Below are 27,832 nucleotides of genomic sequence, written 5' to 3'. Positions count from 1 at the left end.
TCTGGTATGAATTTTTTTATGTACCTTAAGGTTTGAGCAGTTGGTAAAGGCTTTGCCACATTCTTCACATTTGTAGGGTTTCTCTCCACTATGAATTCTTTTATGTAGAATAAGGATTGAGGACCGGGTGAAGGCTTTGCCACATTCTTCACACTTGTAGAGATTCTCTCCTGTATGAATTCTTTTATGTAGAGTGAGGTCTGTGCATCGTCTAAAGGCTTTGCCACATTCTTCACATTTGTATGGTTTCTCTCCTGTATGACTTCTTTTATGTTCAGTAAGACGTGAGCACTGGGTAAAGGGTTTGCCACATTCTTCACATTTGTACAATTTCTCTCCGGTATGAACATTTTTATGTACCTTAAGGTTTGAGCACCGGGTAAATGCTTTGCCACATTCTTCACATTTGTACAATTTCTCTCCGGTATGAACTTTTTTATGTACCTTAAGGTTTGAGCACTGGGTAAATGCTTTGCCACATTCTTCACATTTGTATGGTTTCTCTCCACTATGAATTCTCTTATGTGTAGTAAGTTTTGATTGCCAGTTAAAGGCTTTTCCACATTCTTCACACTTGTAGGGTTTCTCTCCTGTATGAATTTTCCTATGTCCAGAAAGTTTTGAGCTGTGGTTAAAAGTTTTTCCACATTTAGTATGTTTAAATCTTCCCTCTCCTGTATGTCTTTTCTTATGTGTATTTAGGTTTGAAGATTTGGCAAAGACTTTTATACATTTATTATGTTTGCAGATTGTCCTATGGGTAGTTGACAAATATTGAGTAAGTCCATCATAATATACTTTCTGCCTCTTACTGTCACCCACACACTCCCAGTCTTCTCTTAAGTGTACATTTTCAAGGCCACAGCTTCCATATTGTCTCATTATTGATTTCTGGAATGAGTCTTTTATGCTCTGCTCTTGCACCAGGTCTCGGGTGCAATGGGAAGACAGTTCTGAAAGAAATGAAAATAACAAAGTATATCACTAACTGGACTCAGGTGAATATACTTCACAATTTGAATATATAAAACTATACCAAGCACATTAGCAAGAAATCACAATAGAATACCATGGTCTTACTTCCATCACAGATGTATGACCTTAAAAGTACTTACAAACATGACTTATTTGAGAATTCATAACTGCTAATAGTTTATAGCACCCCAGATGAGAATGATACCAAGAACCAAATGGAACTGGAAGGAAAGTTTGTTACATTTACCTACCAAAGCCCTTCCTCTGCGCTGATATAGAGGAATCACATTAATAGTAAAATCCCATCTCCTGGACTCCCTTTCAAAAGAGAATGAAACCATTGGCACATATGTCCATACATTTGTTTTTTTATGGCCTTTCCAAAAGCTGGTTTCTGTCTTCTATGACAACTATATAACTCTCTGGGAAATGTATGCACATACCAAAAATAAAATTCTGCAGTACTATAATGATGGTACAAAAACATTTAATTATGCTATAAAATTTAAAAGACAAAATAAAAAAAGCAATGCCATATGTTTATTGATATACAATGTAAAAAGACAGAATTATTGACATCAATATCATAAGGTTGGGGGCAGGTGTAAAGATTAAGAATTTTTGTATGCAACTGAAGTTAAGTACTTCTCAGTTCAACGTATGTTTCAACTTCAAAGGATTTTAGGTAATTCTCACAGTGAACATCAGGAAAGTGTTTATAGAGATACACAAAGGAAGGTGGACAAAGAAAGAAAATATGTCCCTAAATATCAGTGGCACACAAAGCAGGAGAAAAGGAGAGGAAAGAAAGAAAAAAATAGTGACACAAGTTATATAAAACAATTAATATTAGGGAAATTATAAGTCCTTCCCTTTGAGAAAGTTATGTAAATATTTATGTACTACTATTTCCAGTCAGAAGACACAGTTAAAAAAAATGGATTAAAAAATCCAATTCTATTCTCTCTAAAGAGACTGTACTTCATAGCTTGTAAAAACAATAGACTAAAACTAGCAGGATATAACAAGATATACCATGAAAACCTTAAGCATGTAAGAGCAGTGGAGTTCAAAGTTATATTAGACACATTACATTTGAAGTGAAAGATGTTATAGTTTATAAAATACACTTTAAGCCAAAACTGTTACAAGAGACAAACAAGGACATTTAATGTAGAAAGATGTCATTCACTGAGAACCCATGAAATTAATACATATATATGATATCTATCTTTATCTCACATCAAGGTTTGCAAATATATATTAAAAAAATAGAACTGAAGCAAGAAAGGGACAGCAAAATAATAGGATACTTTGATATTCCACTTACCATAATGATAAAGCCAGTCAAATTAATAATAAGAAAACAGAAGATTTGAAAACACCATAGAGCAATTAGACCTAACAGATATATAGAGAATACTATACAGAATAATAATAGAACATACAAACTTCTTGATAGCTCATAAAACATTCTTCCTAAAAAAACTACCTGTTTGGCCACAAAACAAGTCTTAACCAATTTTAGAAAATTGAAATTTTACACACTTTAATTTCTGACCAGAATGGAATGAAACTGTGAATAAATAACAGAAGAAACACAGAAAAATTCACAAATATATGAAAATAACACACTTTTGAACACGTTCTTGTTCAAGAGAAGACTTAATGCTCTGAAGACGTCAATAGCGGTCTACAGATTCACTGCAATTCCTTTCAAATTCTCAATTTAATTTTTTTCAAAAATAGAAACAGCAAACCCAAAAATAATATGGAATCTCAAGAGACCACAAAGATCTGAACAATCATCAAAAAGAGAAACAATGCTATTGGGACCACACTTCCCCATTTTAAAACATTAAAAAAGCTACAGTAGTCAATGAAGTTTTCTACGGGCAGAAAGACAGAAAACTGGACCAATGAATCAGAAAGAAACACAAATATAAATTCCTGCACATATTGTAAAATAAAAAGGTATCTTCACACTCATATTTATTTCATCATTATTCACAAAGGCCAGTAGATGAAAGAAACCCAAACTGCCCTTACAAAATGAAAGGATATATACAATTTGAAATTTAGAAATAGTGGATTATTTCTCAGTTTAAAAAAACCGATAATCTAATAACATCCACAGTAGAGATAAAGCTTGATGACATTATTCTTAAGGAAATGTCAAGCAGAATAAGACACATATTTTATGATTATACTTATACAATATTTCTAAACCAGTTACACTCCTAGAAACAGAAACATGATGGTGTTTGTCAGCAGTTAGGCAATGGGGAAAATGGGTAGTTTTCTCATGTGTACTGAATTTTAGTTTTACGAAATACATACATTCTAGACATATATAGCGTAATGATGTAAATATAGTTAACATGACTGATGTGAATAATTAAAAGTAATTAAGATTGTAATTTTTGTGATTTTACAATAATTAAAATAAAAATAATATCTTAAAGAGATACACAGTTATGAGGCTTTTCAAAACTGTCCTACATATTATAAAACTGTTTCTTCTTTTTAATTTCAAAGTATTATGGCAGTAAATCATTCAGATTATATTTATTGCTTTTGCACCAAGTGATCAAACCTACAAGTGTGCGCATCCACACATTGTGTGCACCACACTCATTAGATGTGAATTTTCCCAACCCCTACACACCCTTCCAGTGGTCCAATACCTGCTGATTTTTACTTCCATTTGGTCACATATGTGTGGATCAATTGATAACAATTTGATAATGAGCATGTGTGGTGCACGTTTTTGCATTCTTGTGATACTTTACTTCAAAGAATGGGCTCCAATACAATCCAGGATAATACAAGGTATGTTATTTAACCACTGATTTTTGAGGCTTAGTACTACACTATGGTATAAAAATATCACATTTTTATATGTATTTATACATATATTTATATGCATGTATTTATAATTACCAAGGTTGTTTCAACATCTTTGCAATTGTAAATTGTGATGTTATAAACATTCAAGTGCAGATGTCTTTATTAGAGCATGACATTTTTTTTCATTGGGGAGATACCAAGTAGTGGAATTGCCAGATCAAATGGTAGTTCCACTTTTAGTACTTTGATGTGTTTTCATATAACTTTCCATAGAGATTATACCAGTTTGTAGTCCCACCAGTAGTATATATAAGTGTTCCTATCTCTCTACATCCACACCTACACTTGTTTTGAACTTATTGATAAAAGCCATTCTCACTGGAGTAAAGTGATATCTCACTGTGGTTTTCATTTGCACTTCTCTGATGATTAGAGATGTGCACATTTTTTTCATATGTTTGTTGCCCATTAATACATCTTCTTTAAAAAACTTTCTGTTGATGTCCTTTTCACACCTTTAATGGGGTTGTTTTATTGTTTTTCTTACTGATTTTCCTGTGTTATATATAAATTCTAGTTATTAGAAATTTATTGGATATATAGCATGCAAATATTTTCTCCCATTCTCTAGCTTGTCTATTTGCTCTAGTTATACTTTCACTGGCTGTGTAGAAGCTTTCTAGTCTGATCAGGTCCCATCTACTTATTTTTGTTGTTTCTGTGATAGTTTTTGGGGTCTTCCTCATAAATTCTTTGCCTAGGCTGAAGTCTATAAGAGTATTTTCAACATTTTCTTCTAGGATTCTTATGGTTTCACGACATAAGTTTAAGTCTTTTATCCATTGTGAGTTGTTTTTTGTGACAGATGAGAGTTTCAGATTCTGTTTTAGTCTCCTACCGTGTGGCTATCTAATTTTCACTGAACCATTTATTGAATAGGGATTCCTTTCCCCAGTGTATGTTCTTGTCTGCTATCGCATGGCTATATGATGATGGTTTTATGTCTGGGTTCTCAGATCTCTTCCATTGGTCTGTGTCCTGTTCTTGTGATAGTACCACACTGTTTTCGTTACTATACCCTTGCACTATACCTTAAAGTCTGGTAAATGGATGCCTCCCAATTTGTTCATTTTCCTTAAGGTTGGTTTTGTTATATGGGGTCTTCTCTTGTTCCATATGAAGCATAGAATTACTTTTTCTCAATCTGTAAAATATCTTGTTAATATTTTAACAGGGATTGTATTGAATGTATAGATTATTTTCAGTAGTATAGACATTTTAATCATGTTGATTCTGCCTGTCTATGAGCATGGTATGCTTTTCCATATGTTTGCATCCTCTTCTATTTCCTCCCTCAGTGTTTTGTAATTCTCCCTGTAGAAGTCCTTCACCTCCTTAGTTAGATATATTCTTAAGTATTTCATTTACTTTGTAGCTATTATGAAAGGTATGAGTCTTTGATTTGGTTCTCAGTTTCACTGTTGTTGGCCCATGTGAAGGCTACTGATTTGTGTACACTGATTTTGTAACCTGAGAATTTGCTGAACTGATTTATCAACTCCAGTACTTTCTTGTCAGAATCTTTTATTTCCCTTTCATGTATGTAATTAGATTAGTAGATTTGCATATGTTCAACCATGCCTGCATCTCTAGAAAAAAGCCCACTTGATCATAATGGATTATTTCTTTGAAGACCAGCTGAATTCCATTTTCTAGGAATTTATTGAGAATTTTTTATCCATATTCATAAGGAATATTTCTCTGTATTTTTCTTCTTTTTGTTCTGTCCTTTTCTGGCTTTGGTATCAAGGCAATGTTGGCTTTGTAAAATGTGTTGGGGAGGATTTCTTCCTTTTCAGTGTTGTACAATAATTTCTTCAGGATAGGCTCCAGTACTTATTTTTAAGTATGGTAGAATTCAGGAGTGAAACAATGTAGTTAATGACTTTATTCTTAAGGAAGGTTATTTATTACTACTTCAATACCAGTCCTGATATTGGTCTGTTCAAGAATTGTATATCATCATGAATGAGCCTAGGGAGGCTGATTTTTCTAAGAATTTGTCCATTTTCTCCACGTTTTCATGTTTATGTACATAGAGATTTTTAGAATATTCAAAGATGATATTTTGTATTTCTGTGGAATCAGTTGTAATTTCTCCTTTTTCATTCCAAATTGAGCTTATTAGAGTCCTATCTTTTCTGCTTCTGGTTAACCTCATAAAAGGCAGGTCGATTTTGTTTATCTATTCAAAAACCAACTTTCTGCTTCATTAATCTTCTGTATAGTTCCTTGGTTATCAATTTCATTTAGTTCTGTTGTGATCTTGGCTATATTCTTTCTTCTGCTGAGTTTGGGATTGGTTTGCTCATCCTTTTTCAGTTCTTTCAGTTGATTCATTACATTGTTGATTTGTTACCTTTCTGTCTTTTGGATGTAGGGATTTATGACTATGAATTTTCCTCTCAGGGTGCTTTAGCTGTTTTCAAAGATTTGGATAACTTGTGTCCCATTAAAATTTAGTTGAGAGAATATTTTCATTTGCATCTTAATTTCCTCCTCGATCTGCCAATCATTCAGCAGTAGGTTGTTTAGTCTTCATGACTTTGTGTAGAGATGAGTGTTTCTGTTGTTGATTTCTAATTTTATTCTAGTGTGGTCTGAGAAAATGCATGGTATAATTTCTATTTTTTTTTAATTTTGGGGGACATTTTTTATGGCTTAGGACATGATCAATCATGAGCCAAAAGTATTTTTTGGTGTTTTTGGATAGAATGTTCTGTAACTGTCTGGTAGGCCCATATGTTCTGGAGTTTTATTTAAGTCCCTTGTCTTTTTGTTTATTTTCTGTTTGGAGGAGCTGTATAGTTCTGTCAGCAGGGTGTTGAAGTCCCTGGCATTATGGTTGTATTATCTATGATTTTGTTTAGGTCCAGTAGTTTTAGCGGTATGAATCTGTGTGCTCCTGTATTTATTGCATAATAAATATTTTAGATTCTTATACCTTCTTGCAGAATTGTTCCATTTGTCATTATATAATGGCCATCTTTCTCTTTCATTACTTTTGTTGATTTGAAGTCGAAGTTATCTGATATGAGAACTGTTACTCCAGCTTTCTTTGGGTTTCAATTAGCATACAATGTTGTCGTTTGACCTTTAGTCTGGATGAGTCCTTGTAGGTTAAATGTGTTTCCTGAAGATAGCAGATACTTGCTTGTGTATATTTATGGATTCAGCCAGCGTATGTCTCTTCACTAGGTAGTTAAAACCATTCACATTTATTGGAATATTTGATTAATGTGGTGGATTTCTGTTCAGCCTGTTGAGTTGAATGTTGTTGGTTTGTTTTATCTCTTAAGCCACTGGACTTCTACCTTAGCTCTTGGGTGATTTCATGTTGTTAAGTGTTTATCATGCTGATCTATGAATAATGAAGTTCTGAGTACTCCCTGCAGGGAAGGTCTTGTGTTGATGAATTCCCTCATTGTTCGCATGTCTGAGAAAGACTTTATTTTCACCTCAAGTGAAACTTAATTTTGGAAAACACAAACATCTAGTCTGGGCATTATTCTGTTTGAGAAGACCCAATAGGGCCCCAATCCCTTTTGACTTATAGGTCCCAGCTGAGAGGTCCGCAGTTAGTATAACATGGTTTCCTTTGTATGTTACCTGCTCCTTTCACGTTATGGCTATTAGGAGTATCTCTTTCATGTTTATTTTGGCTAGTCTGATGACAATGTGTTGTGATATTTTTGTCCCTTGATGAATCTCCCAAGGGTTCTGTGAGCTTCTTGAACCTGGATATGTAGAGTTGTAGCAGGGACATGAAAATTTTCCTTAATTTTACCCCCAAAATTATACAACCCTTGTTTATTTTCTCCTTCACCCTCAGGAGTCCCTAAGATTCTTATCTTAGGCCTCTTTACATGATCCAATGTATCTTGTAGGCTTTGCTCATTCCTCTTATTTCTCTGCTCTATCTCTGTGATTGACTTGTTTAATTGAAAGGTGTTGTTTCAAGTTCTGAGTTTCTTTCTTCTGCCTGATGTAACCTGTTCTTAAGGCATTCCACTGTGATTTGTAGTTAGTTGAATGAATTTTTCCTTTCCAGAAACTCTGTTTGGTTTTTCTTTAATTCAATATCTTTTGTAAATTTTTCATTCTGTTTTTGCATAGTTTTTGTGGTTTGTGTTGGGTTTCCATTTTATCTTGAATTTCATGAAGCTTCCTTTCTATCAATGTTTGAAATACTTCATAGGTCCTTTCAGTATTCTGTTTTTGGTTGGTATCCATTGCTAGGGAGCTGGTGTTCCCATTTGGGGGTGATGCTTCACTCTGATTCTTCATACATCCAGAGTCCATTTGCTGGTTCCTTCTCATCTGGAACAGACTTTGCTTCTTTATTTTGGATTTTCTTTTGTTTAGATAATGATATACACAGTTTATTTTCTGAGTTAGTTGGTGCTTGTGAGTGAGAATCAACTACACCCTCTATGATTGAGTAAATGTGTAACAGGCATGTGAGTTTATCTTCCTGTCAGTAGATGGTGTTTGCAGGAAGGAAGAAGGTAAACTATTGTTTTTGGATCCTGTAACCAGCTCTAGCTCCTCAGGAGAAGCCCTCCAATACCCCAGGCGTTGGGTGGGGGCGCTGAAACTTCCATGTAAATAATTTATTTACTACTACAGAAGAGGCAGGTGGGGAATTAGGCTGGGTGAGGTTAGGTTGGATTATGCTGTCCTACAGTTCCACAAATGCTGTTCACAGATATGTATAGGTTAAAGGTCCATTCCATGCCTCTGGGTCCAGAAGGGGCTGAAGTGACCCCATTCAACTATATTGTCTTCTCTATACCCTCAGGAAACTCTGCCAGAGGGACACTTCCCCTTGGGGAACACTGTCAGCTCAAGGAACTTTTGGATCAAGCTGAACTCTCTATTAAAGTGAGTGGTGTTGCGGGCAGCTTCTATAAGTCAGACGGAGGCGCCAGATGAATTTAGTTACCATGGGAACCAGTATTTATGCAAATTGATTCTCGCTGGTTCAGCAAAATCCAATATGGCAGTTCTCGAGGGTAGGTTTGGAGGGGGAACATTGATAGACCAGTGCTTTCCTTTTCTCCTCCACACCCTCCCAATGGACACAGCCTTTCATTCACTGCCTGATTTTGAAACTGGGACCCTTCCTCAGTGCTTCTCATCCTGTTGACTTTGCTATTAGCAGGCAGATGCACCAAGTACCTGTCAATGGGAAGATCACAAGCTGAGGCCACAGTGCTGGAGCTAGGTGAAAATGCACCCATGGCACTGAGAGCTGGGCATCTCAGCACAGAGAATTCCAGCATCAGCTATGGTGGTGAGAACGGGCCATGGTCTTCCTGTAACACTCTCAGGAAGCTTGAGTGCCAGGCCAACCTCCTCCTCTCTGAGTTGCAGCACCAGCTACACTTTCCAAGGCAAGCTTGGCTGGTAGTTTGCACCCCATTGCCAAAGGCGTGCTCAGTCATTCAGGGCAGCTTTTGCTGGAAGTGTGCTACCCGTTACCCAAAGCAGGCTTAGTCACTCAGTGCGAGGTGCTTTGGCAGTTGCTATGGGGTGAGTGGGGTCACACAGCTATGAGAAACTTAAGCCAAAATTACTTCTTGGGATGCCAGGAGTGTATCAGGTGCAGAAGATGGGGTGTCCAGGTGTAGTGATGCTGCCACTCTTGTTGCTCATAGCACATTTGCATGGCATGAGAGACTTGCAGGCCTGAGGCACCTGGGTGGGGGAGGTCAAAATCCCTTACTTTTTCCCTGGGCTCCAGAAGTTCTGTGATTTTGTTTGTGCCAGTTCCTACCTTCTACCGTCCTCTCTTCTCAGCTGCTCATTACCTGCTCTTAGTGTCCTGGAATCCACTTATTTCAGACTCTATGGTCCACTGCTGACCAGGAATCATCCTCCACTCCCATCTGTTGAATTTTCAACTGTTCTACCTGAAAGGTCCGACAAGCCTTTATTCTTGTCAGCCATCTTGAAGTTTCCTTACATGATTATTTCTCTCACACAAATATAATACACATTCTCCAAAAAAGAGCTGCTGAAATTACAATTTTTATGACTACTCACCTAGTCAAGATAAAAGAATTATAGACCACAAACCAAGAAAACAAGTAAGTTTGAAACACACTAGACATAATTTTTACTCATACAGGCAAGCAAACACATACAGAATTATTTTAGCAATGGCTAAATTGCTAATTCCAATTTAAATAGTAACTCATACTGTGTTAAAGGGAGCAGAGTTGAATATTGTCACACAAAATTACAATACATAGGTAAAAACAAAGATAAAATTAACTGAACTTATCACAAGATTTCAGGGAATACAGAGGATTCACAAAACCTGTTCCACAGTAACAAAAAACATAAATCTCCAGGAATCAATGCTTAAGAAATGGAGATATTTGCAGTATCTGAAAAACATTAAAAATAATCATCTGAAACATCCCCTACAAACAAAAGGAAACACAGACAACAAAATCTGCAAAATGATGCCTGAAGAAACTGAGATATTAACAGACATAAAAACTATAACAAGAACCCAACACAAATTGTGGATCTGAAAAATACAATACCTGAGCTGAAAAATTGTCTAGAGAATCACAGAAGCACACTTAATGAAGCAGAAGAATCAGAAAGTTGAAGACATTTCATTTATAAATATTGAGTCATGGAAGCAAAATTTTAAAATGAACACAACTGAAGGTGGAGTATGGGTCTTTTGGACAGAATCAGGTAGACCAATGTATCTAAGAAAGATTCCTAGAAGAAGAATATAGTGGGAAAATGGCAGAAAGATTATTTGGAGAATAAGACAGCTGAGACTTTTCTAAATTCCAGAGTGATAAACAAAGTACTACCAACTAAGAAGGCTTCCTCTGGGAAATATTTTTTCAAAAACAAGAGAAAAATTAAAGATTTTCCAAGTTAAGCAAAAGTCAATGGTGTTCATCACCATGGGAATAGGCCAGAAGAAAGGTAAAGGGAGTCCACTGTGATGAAAAATAAAATGATGTTGGGTAGCATTATAAACACTTAAAAACATAAAGCTCTGTGTTAAAGATAAATCTATAAACAGATATAGAATTCTATATGATCATGATGGTTCATAAACCCTCATAATACTTCTATAGAATTAAAAAAAACTGAAGGCATAAATGTGCAAAAAGTTGTTCTCATATATACAATATAAAAGGTATAATTTGTGACGTTAATAAGAACATGTGGCACTTTAAGACGTATAGGTTTTTTATTTACTTGAAGTGAAGCTGTTACGAGATTAAGATATATTGTTATAACATAGAGATTATTTAGGTAGTCTCCATTTCCTAATGTGGTCACAAACAGAATGCCTGTAGAAGGTATGCAAAAGCAAATGGGAAAGCAATCAAAGCATGTCACTTCCAAATCAAGGAAACAAAAATAAAGACAATAAGACAGGCAGTGAGGAACCATGTATCTACAGGGCACATGGGAAAGAATTAACAAATTTCAGTGGTAACTTCATATCCTTTAGAAGTTACTTTAAATATAAGTGGTTTAAATTCTCTAATGAAAAATAAGATGATTTTGTCGATTAAAAACAAACAGTGCCCTACAATATGCCACCTATGAAAGCCTTCCTTTAGCTCTGAAAAGTCAAATTGGTTGAAAGCAATTGTAAAAATAAATGTATGTAAATAATTAGAGGAGGATATTTTGGCCATAATTAAAGGAAATACTCTTTAAGTCAAAAACCATCAGAAGAGACAAAGACTGCTTATAATATAATGATAAAATGGGTCATTTAGCAGAAATCTATAGCACAGAATAAACATAGAAGATATATATGCAATGCACATATTTTATCATAGATATTTTTAAATATATATTATATACATCATGGCTTTTAAATATATTAAGCAAATATGAACAAAAGTGTAGACAGAAGTGTTGCAAGAAACACCTAGCAACACACTAATTATAGGAGACTTGGAGACCTCACTTTCAATGATGAATACAAAAATTTGATATAAGATCAATAAGAAACAGATAATGGGAAAAACATTATAGACCAATTAGATGTGAAAGATATTTACAGAGCTCTTCAGTCAAAGATAGCAGAATACACAATAGTTTCAATCAGACACGGCAAATGCTGTTAGGACACTTAAGTCTTATCAACTTGAAGAAGGCTAAAAACATAAAACATATATTTTTTGGCAAAAATGAAGTGGACCTAGAAATCAAAAGGAAAGGATAAACCGGCTAATACAAAAATATGTCAAAAATAAACACACTCTTAAATGTATTCATGCTCAATGGTCAGATGATTTAAAATTGTTCAGATGTCAATAGTATCCACAATAATATACAAATTTAATGCAATGTCAATAAGTTCCAATCATACTTGATCTGGAGATATATAAAGGAGTTGGAACCCATTCTACTAAGTGAAGTATCCCAAGAATGGAAAAATAAGCACCACATGTACTCACCAGCAAATTGTTTTCCCTGATCATCACCTAAGTGCACATCTGGGAATAACACCAATTGGGTGTCGGGCAGATGAGGGGGGTGGCAGGAGGGGATGGGTGTATACCTAAATAATGAGTGTGATGCACACTGTCTGGGTAATGGACATGCTTGAAGCTCTGACGGGGGGGTAGGGGGGATGGGCAATATACATAACCTAAATTTTGTACCCCCATAATAAGCTGAAATAAAAAAAAACAAATAAAATAAATTCTAAAATGTATTGGAACAATAAATAGTCAGACTGCTTTAGAAAATAAAAACAAAGAGACATTGTACTTCTTGATTTGAAAACAAATCTTCAGGAATAAAAACAACATGTTATATCACCATTGTTTCCTAAGCTGAGTAGTACTCCATGGTATACATATACCACATTTTATTAATCCACTCATGTATTGATGGGCAATTGAGTTGGAACCCATTCTCCTAAGTGAAGTATCCCAAGAATGGAAAAATAAGCACCACATGTACTCACTGTCAAATTGATTTCACTGATCATCACCTATGAGCACATTCAGGAATAACATTGATTGGGTGTCGGGCAGATGTGGGTGGGGGAGGGGATGGGTGTATACATAGGTAATGAGTGCAATGCGCACTGTCTGGGGAATGGGCACGCTTGAAGCTCTGACTCAGGTGGTGTCGGGGGGCATGGGCAATATACATAACCTAAACTTTTGTACCCCCATAATAAGCTGAAATAAAAAAAGAGAAATACATGTATAAAACTCTTAGAAGAAAATAAAGGGGAAAGATCATGATATTGGTCCTGGCACTTTTTTAGTAGATGTCATATCAAATACATAAGCAATAAAAATGAAGAAAAGAAAAATGGGATTGCATCAAACTTCAAAATTTCTGCACAAAGAAAAGACTAAATGGAGTAAAAGTGCCTCCTACAAAATGGGTAAAAATAGATGCAAATCACATATTTGATAGGGGTTAACATCATGAAGATATAAACAATGACTAAAATTCAACAACAAAAAGTGTATAGCTTGATTGAAAAATGGACAATGGATTGATCTGGCATTTCTGCAAGAAGAAATACAAATGGACAAACAAAATTTGAAAGGATTCTGAAAATTGTTAATCTTTAGAGAAATGCAAAGCAAAATCACAATGAGATATCACCTCACATTCATTACATTGAGAGCTTTTAAATAAATAAATATATATACAAATACATACATACATACGGTGAGAATGTAGAGAAATTGAAATGCTGTCATGTTATTCTGAACCTTTGATTCTAAAATTATAAAAAATTGAAACAGAACAGATCAGAAATTAAAAATATATAAGGAGACTAAACTCAGCAATATGGTGGGAGGTGAAGGATCCACTTGTATTTTTCCAAACAACAACAAAACCTTGGTGGCCATCCATGGAAAATTACACTTATCTGAATTTGGGGACTTAAATAGAAGGTCATTAAACCCTAGTGGAACCATAGATCCTGGAGGGTCATTTTGAATATTCAGGCTCTCATTCAGGTGCCAAAATTAAGGACACACTGTCATGACTACAGACTATATCATGGGTCAACCAACCTGGATACATGGAGTCTCTAACTGTTCCTGCGACAAAGTTGCAGTGGTGCTGCTCATCCAGAGACTTTGGGAGAAACACACCTATCTGCAGTCATGGAGGCAGACCTGAATAATTTGGTCTTACTGTCATCTGAAAAGCAGACCTGTGATTCTGCTGCAGCTGTCTCAACTACAGTCCATGGCCAGTTCTTTCAGTGCATAGATCCACACAGAGACCTGAAGGGAAACTTCCAAGGTACTCATTGGGAGCCACACCCATGCACACAGCTGGTATCAGCCCCACCATATGCAGACTCAACTGCACAATCATACTGTAGTATGTTTGAGTAGAGATCAAAATCCTGAAGGTCACCAGCTTACCCAGAAACAAGAGAGGATTGAAAACCCCCCAGGCCCTTCAGAACTGGCCCATCAAATGCAGACTCCACTGCAGAGCAAGGGGCAGCCTTGTGACCTAGCTAAAGCAACTCTTCATTGAAAACCCAGTGGACATACCTTTAGCCCAAGTACCCAAAAGGAAACATCTTTACCTTCCAAAGCAAGCTTATAAAAACTGGAAAAGGTATTTAATCCTTCACATGCACAGATACCAGTATAAGGATAATGTGCAACCACTCTTAATGCTTCTATTTTATGATATTATTACAAGACCTAAGCAGAAAAACTAGGCAAGAACATGAGAAGAATCCACTCATATTAGACAGGAGAATGTAAAAATAACACTGTTTTCAGATGGCATTAACTTATATATCAAAAACCATAAAGAAGACAGGAAAAAAACCCTTATAAAGTAATAAAACCACTCAGTTAAGTCACAGGATATAAAATTTACATTCAGACATCAGTTGTTTTTCTACACACTAATAAACTATCCAATAAAAAAGGAAAACACTCTCAGTTACAATAACATCAAGAGAATAGAATGCTAAGAAATAAATTTAACCAAAGTAGTAAAAAAAAAAACAACAACTTTACACTGAGTACTATAAGGTATCAATAAAAGAAGTTGAAGATGACATGAGTAAATAGAAAGATATTATCCAAAACAATGTATAGGTTCAATGCACTCCCTATCAAAATTCCAGGGACATTACTCACAGTATTAACAAACAAATCCTAACATTTGGATGATATCTCATGTAACTTTGATGAGCCAGAACAATATTGAGAAAGAAGAAAAAAGGTTCTGGCATCACACTTTCTGGTTTCAAACTATATTTCAAGGTGATAGTAATAAAAACAAAATATGCACATAAAACCAACACAAAAAACAATGGAACAGAATGGAGAGCTCAGAAATAAACCGAAGTATATAAAGTCAACCAACCTTTACCTAAGGCACTAGCAATGCGCAATGCATAAATTATGCTCTCTTCAATGCTTGTTGCTGGAAAACTGGATACCCATAAACAAATGAATAAAAATAGGCTATTTTTCTTACATGATATTCAAAAACTAACTCCAGATGTAATAAATATTTAAATGAGAGGCATAAAATTCTTTTATGAAGGTAACATGAAGAGTAACTCAGCATCACCAAAATATCATGCAAACACAAATCAAAATTATCATAAGGTATCACCTCACAACTGTTAAAATGACTAATGTCCAAAAAAAGAGACATAACAAGTGTGGGTAAAGTGTGCAGAAAAGCAATCCCTGTACAGTTATTGATTGTAAACCAGTAATACCATCAGAGATTTGTTTAAAAATGTAAATAATGGAACTGCCTTATCATTCATCAATTCTACTTATGAGTATAACCAAAGGTGTAAAATAAGTATCTCAAGAAAATTCTTCACTCCCATGTATACTGCAGCAATACTTACAATGTATACAATAAATGTATACAGTTATGCAATTCTTATTTGTGGAAAAATTTACCAGTTAAACACACACACACAAATATATATACACACATACACACATATATATGAATGATAATTTCCTGATAGTACTAAATAGTGGAAAATTATGGAATATAAGTATCAAAATATAATGTATCAATTGGGAGTATGAATATATTCAGCAATTTGAAGCACTCAAGGAGGCAGTATATTTAAGAATTCTATGAAGTGAGTAGGGAAAATAAACTATATTACAGTTTGGGAATCTGGTTACAATAAAGCTGAAATTTTACTCTTATTTTATACTAGAAAAAAAGAATATACATAAAAAAAGAAAAAAGGATATTTTGATAGATCTAATATTTCTAAATTTGCAGATAAGTTCTATTAGAGTTTTCCTTAGGCATATCTCCAGATACTAATAATAAGTATTTGAAAAAGAAAAAAAAAAAAGGGTATTTTGAAGTGAAATACCATTAGATGTTCTTAGGTTTAGGAAGAGGCCATGCATTTGTATAAAATTAATGAGTCTGAATTTCTGTAGGGTCGCCTCTGAAACCTTAGAATTGTGAATCATGATGCAGAAAATATGAAACATCTGTCCCTAATGTCTCTAGCATTACTGAAGCAAATCACAATTTCTCCACTATTCCATTTTACACATTTCAAAAATGAGGCAACAAATGGAACTTCTAAAATGGAGCTGGGCATGGTGGATCACAACTATAATCCCAGCACTTTGGGAAGCCAAGAAAGGAGGATCAGTTGAGGTCAGGATCTTGAAACCAGCCCCAGCCACATAATGAGACTCCATTTTAACAAAAATAATAATAATAGGAATAAATCAGCTGGCCATGGTGGCTCATGCCCATAGTCCTAGGTACTTGTAAGATTGAGGTAGTAGGATCCCTGGAGCCCAGAAGTTTCAGTTTGCAGAGAGGTATGATCAACCCCTGTACACCAGATGGGGAAGCAAAGCAAAACGCTATCAAAAGGTGCTTTAATGTAGAGGTCTTCAAAATATGTACAGATATTCCCATATCTCCCCCAACAATAGAAGTGTTTACAGATAACGTAGTCCCTTATAAGCCATGACAAGAACTTTAGCTCTCACTGAATTCTAAGGAAGATCACTGTAGGGGTACAGTTCTTAGAGAGTTTAAGAGCATGGGACAGAAGATGTCCTTCTGTAAGAGAAAGAGAAACATACACAGGCTTCTCAAAAAACATTTCCAATAGAGCAGAGCATTCCAAACCACGTTTTTATATCTGCCTTTCTCCTTGAGCTTTGGCTCTGTAACACTTGTTATCTGCTTTACTGAATCTCACCTACCTGGATATTTAGCTGTTCCCTCTTTCTTCATAATCCAGGGCTCTATCCTTTGCTCCAGACATGTGATCAGCTCTGGCTTTGAGACAGCAAGACCTGTTTTATTAGAAAGAATTCACATGACTCTTGCTGCAGACTTTCTAGTTACTAATCTTATAAGTACTATAATTATGGACAGAATATTATGGAAGATTCTGGAAAACTGTTTTCCAAAATATTGTTTTCTTACAGACAATGTAGAATGATAAGAAATTATTCCAAATTTATGCCCCCAGAGCACCAACTCCCACTAGCACCAAATAAAAAATAAGTGGTGGAAATTGTATTCTAAGGTGCAGGCAACAATTATGTACCCTGATTTCTAGAGGAACCACTAATCTAGAGTGAAGTATACAGATCAGCTCAAGAAAGGAAAAGGTTCATAAGATGAGACATCTAGTGATTTTATTTTCTACACCAAAATCCTTCAAATTTTCTTTAAAAGCAGGGATATAAAACTCATTCATGTAAAGTAGAAACTTCCAAGAAATAATCTACAAAAATAAAATAATGCCCTTAGTGTGGAATAGGAATTGTGTATTGAAGTGATCCTCACCAAGGGAGACTAGGTTTCCGTAGTTCTCTAACATCACATCCCTATACAAATTTTGCTGTGCGTTGTCAAGGCATGCCCACTCCTCTGGAGAAAATTCTATGGCCACATCCCTGAATGTCACCAGTTCCTGAAAAAAGACACATATTTCCCAAGTTTCCAAGGAGAGAGTTCTTAATTTGACTACAAGGAAAATTAAAGTTATGAGAACTGTTTCTGACATATGGGTGACCGGAATTATCCAAAAAGCTATTTTTTAGCACAGTGATATTCTTGAACATATTCTCTAATTCTCAGAAATGAAGATCATATAACATGTATGAAATTGGTGTGCATATGATACTGTAATGCATGATAAAGTATTTAATATAAAATTAAGGGCCTTGGCTGGGCGCGGTGGCTCACGCCTATAATCCTAGCACTCTGAGAGGCCGAGGCGGGCAGATTTTTTTGAGCTCAGGAGTTTGAGACCAGCCTGACAAGACTGATACCCCGTCTCTACTAAAAATAGAAAGAAATTATATGGACAACTAAAAATATGTATAGAAAAATTATCTGGGCATCGTGGCACATGCCTGTAGTCCCAGCTACTCAGGAAGCTGAGGCAGAGGTATCACTTGATCCCAGGAGTTTGAGGTTGCTGTGAGCTAGGCTGACGCCATTACACCCTATCCTGGGCAACAGAGTGAGACTCTGTCTCCAAAAAAATAAAAAATACATAAATAAATAAAATAAAATAAAGGGCCTCAACACAGCAATATAAATTTATGTGTGCTATATTTACATCATATGAAATAAGTTGTGCATATTTCTCACACACAGAAACAGTGAGTTAGAAGGCATCACCCAATTTTCACGTGTACAGTAATGAACTGTATATCTTGTTAAAATACAGATTCTAATTCAGGAGATCTGGGGTGGGGTCTGAGTCTCTGCATTTCACATAATATAACCAGTGAAGCCAGTGCTTCTAACGTAAGCACAGTATTTTGTCAACATCCAGTAACTGGCAGACTTTCAATTTATCTCAGTTCATCTGACCAGAAGACAAAGATAAGAGCCTTCATTTTCCAAGCAAGGTATAAAAAGAAAGGGGAGCTTCCAGTGTAAATGTGATGGTTCATGCACATCCGTCAGTAAATCTCCAAAAAACACTTAATAATAAAGAGAAAAACAATTAAATTTACATTGGATGAATCTGTCAGAGAGCACCTTAACCAAGTGAATGAAATTAACATCAACTGTAGTGGGACAAATTGGTATTAGACACCATCACACAGAGGATAAAAAAATCACTGCTGGGATGGTAATGCCCAACAATATGTAACCATGAAGAATCATCAGTTTTATGCAAAATTCAAGTTATAGATATTTCCCATGTTTTGTCATCTTTAATACTGTACGTAAATACTTTTTCATTATACAGAGCAAGTCTTCTATTTTTTATTTTTCCATAATTTTCTTGTTATCCTAGGCAATCAATGCCATCCTCTTTCTGCATTTTCCAAATACTATTTCACATAGAGCTGATGAAAACATCCAGATGAAACCTTGAAAGTACATGTTGCCCTTCTTCACTCAAATACAAAGACCCTATCTCATCTCCAGTAGGAATATCAATATCCACACTATTATAAGTTGACCTGTCCCAATGGGAACATTTTCAATATTACATATCACACATTTATTATGAAACTTGATTATTTTATTAAGAAGCTTGGGTGAAGAGAATGCAGAGCAGGTTTTATTATATAGGGAGGAATGATTTTCCAGGACTCCTTGAGTATCCTAAGAAGAAATGAAAAAAAAATGTAGTGGAAGAAAACTCATTAGGCATAAACATCAGAAGTAAAGTAAAGGCTTACATGTTCTAAAAATTGAAGTTCTGCATGACATTCTAGGAGGAATTGTGGACACAGCCCCTAACCTGGGACACACTTACCTGAAAACCAGCCATTTCTCCTTCTCCTTCTCCTTCTCCTACTCTGAAATTTCTTTTCAGGTGAGACTGTGTAGAACAATTAGAATTGCATCTTGAGATTATGCCCTGAAAGGAGTCAGCATAATCTCTTCACCTGTTTACACAGCATCCACAAGCAGGAGGACCACAAAATGCAGAAAAGGCTACACTCACTGGTTCTTAGTCACAGGAGACAGTCAGGTATGATGTTTCCTGATGGATATTAAAATGTGAGGGTCTCCTGTCTTTCCCTTGGTGACCTCCCCCTGCCACACATGCCAGGACTTCCTGCTACAGCAGTGGGAACCTGGACCACACTGATCTGCCCCTACCAAACCCAAAGCAGCAGGCCCTGTGACTTCTCTCTGGAACAGTGTAAACTCAGTCTCATGAATGTATTTGGGAGTTCTAATGCTTAACCCTGGTATCAAATGAGAATTATTTGGGGCACAATTAAAACCACATGGATGTTCCCACCCAGCCCAATAGACAGGTGATGGTGTTTCTTTCAAGCTAGCCAGGTGATCCTAATTGAAAGCCTAGGCTGAGAGGCAATTACTTAAAAATTGTCTCTGAACCATCAATGTGAATAGAAATTGTGTCATATTGTGGGTCTCAATCTAAGAAATGTGATCTGCTGGTGTGGAAGGGGGACATTAATTGGCTTCTTTGTCAAGTCTGGTTTTAGTGCTGATGTTGCTCAACCTAGATCCATTATTAGTAGCACTCAGCTAGAGACAGCAAGCACAGCATACAGAGTGTCTTATGCCCAACAGTCATCACAACACAGATACTTATTTTCCAAAGTGAAGACCAGCATAATGCAATGTCTACTGAGCATGTACTATGTGCTCATAAGTATGGTATGTTGCACTGGGAAGAAGCCTTTACATTGTGTGACTTAATCCTTATAATACCAGAAAAGTTGAGTACAAAAAGGTGAGTACAGAAAAATTTAGATGTGGTGCCAACCTTTCTATTCTTCTCACACTATAATAGGATTCAAGAATGGAAGCTATATAGTATAAAATACAGAAAGAATTATATCCTGAATTGTTTCAGAAGTTACCCAAGCCTGTAGGTACATACACATGAGAGAACTGAGGAAGACAGGCACTGTTTGTATATAAGAGGCATGGGTGAGAAAAGGCCTTTCTTCACTGTCTGGTTGGAAATTTGAGCACATTGGAAAATGTGCAAATATATAACATGGGCATTAAGATAGAGCAGCCACCACAAACTCCTATGGCAGAGGCAAGAAGTAAGAGCACATTGCTGGAGGGGTCACAGCAAGAGAGCCTCAACAGAGGGGGCACATCACAGGAGAATTGATGAACCACAGAAGGGCCAGTGGAAGGTGTTGACAGTGTGCATGCCTGCATAGAAGAGACCACTGAGTATGGAAGCCAGTGTTATTCAGACACAAAAGTGGTGGTATATGAGGACTGGGGAATGGAGGGCCTGCCAGATGGCCACATAGTGGTTGTGGGCCATGATGGTGAGGAAAAGAAACTACATACACACAACAAATGTCCAAGAAGATCTGAGTTGTACACCCATCCACTGAGAGGGCCCTGTTTTCAGTGACAGAGTTAACACAGGCATCGAAGGCAGTGATAGAAATATAGCACATATTCATAATGCACAAATTCCTCAGGAATACAAGGGCCTGTGAACGTTCTGGTTGACACGGGTGACAAAGATGATGAAAAGATTCCCAAACAGGGTGCCAAGTACGTCATAGGAATAGCATGGAGTGCAAGAACCTTAGTTTCCAGCCTTTAGCAAAGCCCTTGAAGAGGAACTGAGAAATCATGGTGGAATTGAGCATTTGCTAGAAATTCTGGTTGACTGGGAAGGCAGAAAGACAAAAAGTAGGAAACATAATATGATAAAATCCACTTCATGTATTTTTCTTGAAAATTTTTATTTCTGTCTTACACAATTGGTTTCTGTGTGTAGGTCTACTATTGGTCTTTTGATTTGCATAACCACACCTGAGTTGATAATATATCAAACTGCTAAGGATAAAGTATTTCAATTACTTATCTGAGCAAGACCTACAGAAGTGAAATTCACTGACTTCTATCATATTCAGCCTATGATATTTATTGTTTTAAAGAAGATTGAGGCCGGGCGTGGTGGCTCACGCCTGTAATCCTAGCACTCTGGGAGGCCGAGGCGGGTGGATCGCTCAAGGTCAGGAGTTCGAGACCAGCCTGAGCAAGAGTGAGACCCCGTCTCTACTAAAAATAGAAAGAAATTATCTGGACAACTAAAATATATATAGAAAAAATTAGCCGGGCATTGTGGCGCATGCCTGTAGTCCCAGCTACTCGGGAGGCTGAGGCAGCAGGATCGCTTAAGCCCAGGAGTTTGAGGTTGCTGTGAGCTAGGCTGATGCCATGGCACTCACTCTAGCCCGGGCAACAAAGCGAGACTCTGTCTCGAAAAAAAAAAAAAAAAAAAAAAAAAGAAGATTGAATAACTTGATATGTGTAAAATGCCTGTAAGGGAGTAAATTTCAGTAACAATTAAATTTTATTAGGAGTTGGACAACACATTCAGCCTGGATATTGATATGTAGCAGAGATCTAACAGTTGCCTTCATTAGGTCCTCTGTTGTTATCAGCAACAGTCATGTCTTAACATTTATCTTCTTCAGACATGTGCAGATATTGAGATCAATAGTTTCCACACCTTTATAACACTTGACAATGTCATACCATCCAAGCATGAGATCGGTAAAGCATATTGTCTTGAGTGGCACAGGTTCAGACAGAACCAGCTCCATGTATGGTTGTGTCTTTCCGCAAGTCCAGACTTTTACTGATGCTATTTTAATCATAAAAGCTGTGAGCTTCATGGAGTTTCCAAAAAGAAAATTCTCTTTAGTACAACTGGCTCTCTCAGTAGTCAGAGCCATTGGTACACAGATGCAAGCGAATCCACAAGTCTGTCAATATTGCAAACCATACATAGTAGTATACTTAATATATACATGCTATAGATTAAAATTTTTATATCCAACAAAGTAACATTTAACATCAAAAGAAAGAGGACATGAAAAGGAGTTAATGAACCAGTCCAAGGAGAGCAACATGGATAAGAAGAGTATTTTGGGCTGATCTGCATGATCATCAAAATCTTTCAAAAGAAAATGCCAGGTGCTGACCACAAGTGACAGCAAGATGGTGTCTATAGAGATGACCTCACCTAGCTGGTGAAGCCCTGCTCTTTTTATCACCCTTCAGTCCTCTGGTGAGGACTGGTAGTAAAGGGTTACATTCTTATCTGGTTGGGTGTAGTCTCTGAACATCTGGTCCCTGCTGACATCATGCCCTTTGATATACTAGATGGAGTCTTTGTCTTAGATTTGGTGCAAAAATAATTGTGGTTTTGGACCATGAATTTTAAATCATTATAACACGTTTATTGATCAAAATAGTAACCATTACAATCAACACGTTTTTGTCAGTGAGGAATAAGTTTGTTTTTTCCTGTAGTGTAAAAAGCCATGCTTTGGGATTCCACAAACTCTTGGAAAGTATTTTCGGCATCCCGCTGGTTGTGGAAGCATTTTCCCTGCAAAAAGTTGTTGAGAGGCTTGAAGAGGTGGTAGTCGATTGGCAGGAAGTTAGCTGAATATGGCAGATGAGACAAAACTTCGTAGCCCACTTAATTCAAACTTTTGAAGTGTTGGTTGTGCGATGTGTGGTCAGGTGTTGTCATGGAGAAGAATTGGGCCCTTTCTGTTGGCCAGTCCTGGCTGCAGGCATTGCAGTTTTTGGTGCCTCAACTTGAATCTGACTTATTTATAGCTTAAAACATTTTCCATAATTCCATATTTGCCTTCCATGATTCCACTGGAATCCTTCTCAATACTAATATTTCATGACCCTTGCCCTGTCCATCACTGCCCAGGTCATCTCCACTTACTTTTTTTAAATTTTTTTGAGACAGAGTCTTGCTTTATTGCCTGGGCTAGAATCAGTGCTGTGGTGTCAGCCTAGCTCACAGCAACCTCAAATTCCTGGGCTCAAGCAATCCTCCCACCTCAGCCTCCCCAGGAGCAGGGACTACAGGCGAGAGCCACCACACCCGGCTAATTTTTTGTTTCTATTTTTAGTTGCCTGGCTAATTTTTTTCTAATTTTGGTAGAGACAGGGTCTCGCTCTTGCTCAGGCTGGCCTTGAACTCCTGACCTCAAGGAATCCTCCCACCTTGGCCTCCCAGAGTGCTAGGATTACAGGTGTGAGCCACGTGCCCAGACTCCATTTACTTATTTATTTGCCTTTTCCAGCAGATCATTACAAAATCCTTAAAAGCCTCCAGCATGGATTGATTCTGATTCTCTTTTTTTGTTCTGTTTTGTTTTCCTAAACCTCTGCTTGTCATAATGTTTCTTACTTCATGCTTTTACCTGCATAAAGTTTAAGATTTCTCTGTCTGTAAAATGGTTTTTCTTAGTCATGACCATCCTTTTCACTACATTTTCTTTTTCCTAAAGGTATCATCTATATATCATAATATTATTAATATAATAGATTTTTGGCACTGCTGATCATACCACTTTTGAAAGAGCTCTTACCAGTTAAATCCCGTGAGTGACATAAATGGTTATATCCCCCACCTTATCCAACCTTTTTCCTCTTCAGCATCTTCTCACATTAACCACCATCTCCCTCAGGAAAGTCACTTTTCTTATTGGCTTTCTAGATCATCTCTGAAAGTGCATGTGTTCCACAAGGCTGTATGTGTGAGTAGACAGCCCAAGTTGTTTATAAGTTACATTTCACGAGACTGGAATATTTTTTGTCTTGCAAAATCTATATGCAATATATTTTTCTGTCCCTAATTCTCATTCTTCTCTATACAAACCTGAAGTCCTCACCTGAGTACACTCCTCATTCTCAGAATAAACCTAAACTGGTCTCTGACTGTGTCACTTTCCTTCTTTGCCTGTAATATCATGCTCTTCCCTTACCATCTATCTAGTCTTTAAATCCAACTCAAATACTGCTTTTGCTTTGAACCTTCCTAATAAATTCAGATTTATTCTTCTACCTACATTTTGTTTAAAATTTAAATTTTATATTGAATTATAGGAATGTTGTATGTGTTTGTCACCCATACATTTGTGTAAATTCTTTGAATTTTTGACTGAAATTTTTTTAACTTTTAGTACCAAGTACATATCTATACATGTGACAGTTAATAAAGAAATGCATTTTAATGTAACTGATTGGCCACTAAAATTCTTCCTTATCCTAATTATTTACAAATGACTAGGTCCAAAATAAGGTATGTTCTTTCCCAATCTCCATAAATCAATATATTGAATGTATAGCCGGGCATGGTGGTGCATGCCTGTAGTCCCAGCTACTCGGGAGGCTGAGACAGGAGGATTGCTTGAGCTCAGGAGTTTGAGGTTGCTGTGAGCTAGGCTGACGCCACGGCACTCACTCTAGCCCGGGCAACAGAGTGAGACTCTGTCTCAAAAAAAAAAATATATATATATATATATATATATTGAATGTAGGTTTGAAATAATAAAACTCATATCCCTTGTGAGAAGTACAGGCTAAAGTCTTAGTTTTTCAAAAGATATTTACTGATTACACACAACCATCTAAAAGCTGTTCTGACAGTGAGGTTTTAGTGGAAGAAGGAAATTATTACTGTTTTTAATTGCCTGTTTTCTGTGAAGGGGAAAATACTACAATATATAAGAACACAAATAAATGTGAAAATTTTGGTTAGTAATGGGTGACAAGAAAAGCAAATATGTTTAAGAACCTGCAAGACTTTTCACTCTATAAAAATATTACATGGAAAGGTCAGATATGTCTTTAAAATCTGGATGGTAGTATAAAGCTGTGGAGACATTTTCTTTTTTTACACTGAACAACCTACCACTTTTTTGTTTCACTAATAGAACTTAGTAAATTGTCCACTAGCTAGTTTGAATTAATTAAACATACTTGATGTATTTTTTTGTTTATATGAGCAAGTTACAAATTGGAATTGCTTTTCTTACGTATTTGACTTTGTTTTCCATGTATCATTCTTACAGGGATACTCTAGCTTACAAAGCAACAGACTGAAGTCATATGTAAAAACCAATTTGCAAATTACCATCCAATTCTTACATAGAACCTCCAATAATTTTGACAAATAAAAATATAACTACTTTATGAACATGTATATTTTTTAATAAAAATATGTTGACTTTTGAAAATTCTTAAAATTTTGACCATGATAATTTTAGAGAGACTTATGGAACTTAAACCATCTTAGGTGTAAAGCACAGTGATTGTCTTCAGTGTATTCTTCAGGCTGCAGCCTGAATATATTTATTGAAAATTTCCTAGTACAAGCAGTAAGGAGGAGTTACAAATAAAACAAAGATTAAATAGAAATGAATGAAAGATAGCAATAAGGAGAGGATAGCATATTCCTGAATGCCACAAATATTCGAAGGGATTTTTTAAAATGTTTTCCTCTGTAACTGGTAAGAGTGGAAGGTTTACACTTTTCCTGTTGTTGTTATTGGTATTTGTAAATAAGAAAATATTCAATATTCTTTAGAAAAATTAAAAAGCATTATTTTAGTTGTGAGATTAAAGATTGTAACAATTTTCTAAATTAGATTTGCCACATTAAAAATATTAACCATTGTTATCCATAAACCTTTGAGAAATATTTAGGTACACTCCATTACATACTCACATTCAAAATGTGCGTGAAAAAGTTGTACACTATTATTCTCAAATATTTATAAATTGTACACACTTTCATGCCCACACACCCACATTATGCACTTTTAGTATAAAAATATTAAAATGATTTGAAAAGACAAAAGGATAGTGATCAAAACTAAAAAGTGAAATTGATTCATTACATTTCAATAAATTTTTATAAAATATAAAAATATTTTTATTTATTATATCTGTATCTACCTACAAACTGTTTTTCAATTTTTTTTTGCTTTAATATTAGTGTTCTTGTGTTTCTGGAACTTCTACATACATAGTTCTGTGTGTTTTTCGAGTTGAAGTTAAGTAAAGTTTTCTTTAAAATATAAGAATTGTTAATCAGTAGAGGCAGCATAAAACAATCATCAGCCATGATTTATTTTTATATAAAAATAAAAGTATGATAAGAATTCTGCCTACTTGCTATTTGCTTGAAAGAATTAACTATTTCCTTAGTAGTTTGACCTACTCCCTTAAGGAAATTTTTTAATTGTTTCACAGAATAAAATAAGTCTGTGACATTGCATTGAGACTCTAACCACAAAGTATTTACTGGTGAGTAATGTATGTTCTTAACCTGGGGAAGAGAACAAAGTTTCTCTTCGCAGCTTCTCCAAGTCAAGGTCTGATTAATGGTTTAAACAAATTTTCTACATAGCCATTTTTAAGAATGTCTTCAGATGAAAAACATACCATTCTTATGTTGTCTTAAAAGATCAATTATGTTGTGCTTTATACAAAACGTGGCATGTCCATGCCATCACCTGCAAAGCCTCTGGGAACAAAGCCTTGAACATCCAGTGACAGGAATATGCCCAAGGATCACTTCAGACAGAAAAATGTTTGTCAGAGTACAGGTAATAGGGGACCCAATTAAAACACAAGTAGGGTTGAACACACAGAAATACATTTACCTTTGCATGAGCGTAAATGATTCATTTTGAGTCAATTTTGTACAGGTTTGTGCTAGGAGTCCAGCTTCATTCTTTCTGCATGGTTGATATCCAGTTTTTCTAGCACTATTTGTTGACAACTCTTCCCCTCTCCCACTGAAATGCATCTACACCCTTGTTCACAATCAATTGTTAGCTCAGGCTCCCTAGGGGACCCGCTGTGACCCTTGCTCTGGTGGCAGGATGTTGCTGCTGCCTCTTTGCGCCACAGTGGACTCACATAGCTAGTGTCCAGATGGAATATAGTGAAAAATACAAAAGGACAAAATTATAAAACCTGCCAAATACCTCTCCGAATTGGAAAAGAGCCTCTTGCTTGCTTTAGTAGAAAATTCCGAATATGTGCTGGAACGTAAGTAAAGTGATGCGATATAGGAAATACTGCCCTCAAGCGACGCACCTGGCCAGTGCTTGCCACCCATGCAACTCTTAGCTGAATGCAAGGAGCGTGCCAT

General features: G+C 36.0%; 1 protein-coding gene across 1 annotated transcript; it reads right to left on the bottom strand.

Annotated features, from left to right (window-relative positions):
• Positions 1–27,832, bottom strand: LOC138378755 (zinc finger protein 682-like; the record flags this gene model as incomplete). Its single annotated transcript, XM_069464129.1, has 2 exons — positions 27,778–27,832; positions 1–953 (listed from the first exon to the last, which is right to left on the bottom strand). Coding segments are annotated over exons 1-2 (1,008 nt in total), but the record flags the coding sequence as incomplete, so codon positions are not given.

Source organism: Eulemur rufifrons, chromosome 30 (assembly GCF_041146395.1).
Source record: "Eulemur rufifrons isolate Redbay chromosome 30, OSU_ERuf_1, whole genome shotgun sequence".
Taxonomy (NCBI): domain Eukaryota; kingdom Metazoa; phylum Chordata; class Mammalia; order Primates; family Lemuridae; genus Eulemur; species Eulemur rufifrons.
The sequence above is the reverse complement of the archived record's forward strand: the minus strand, read 5'-3'. Positions and strand labels throughout refer to the sequence as shown.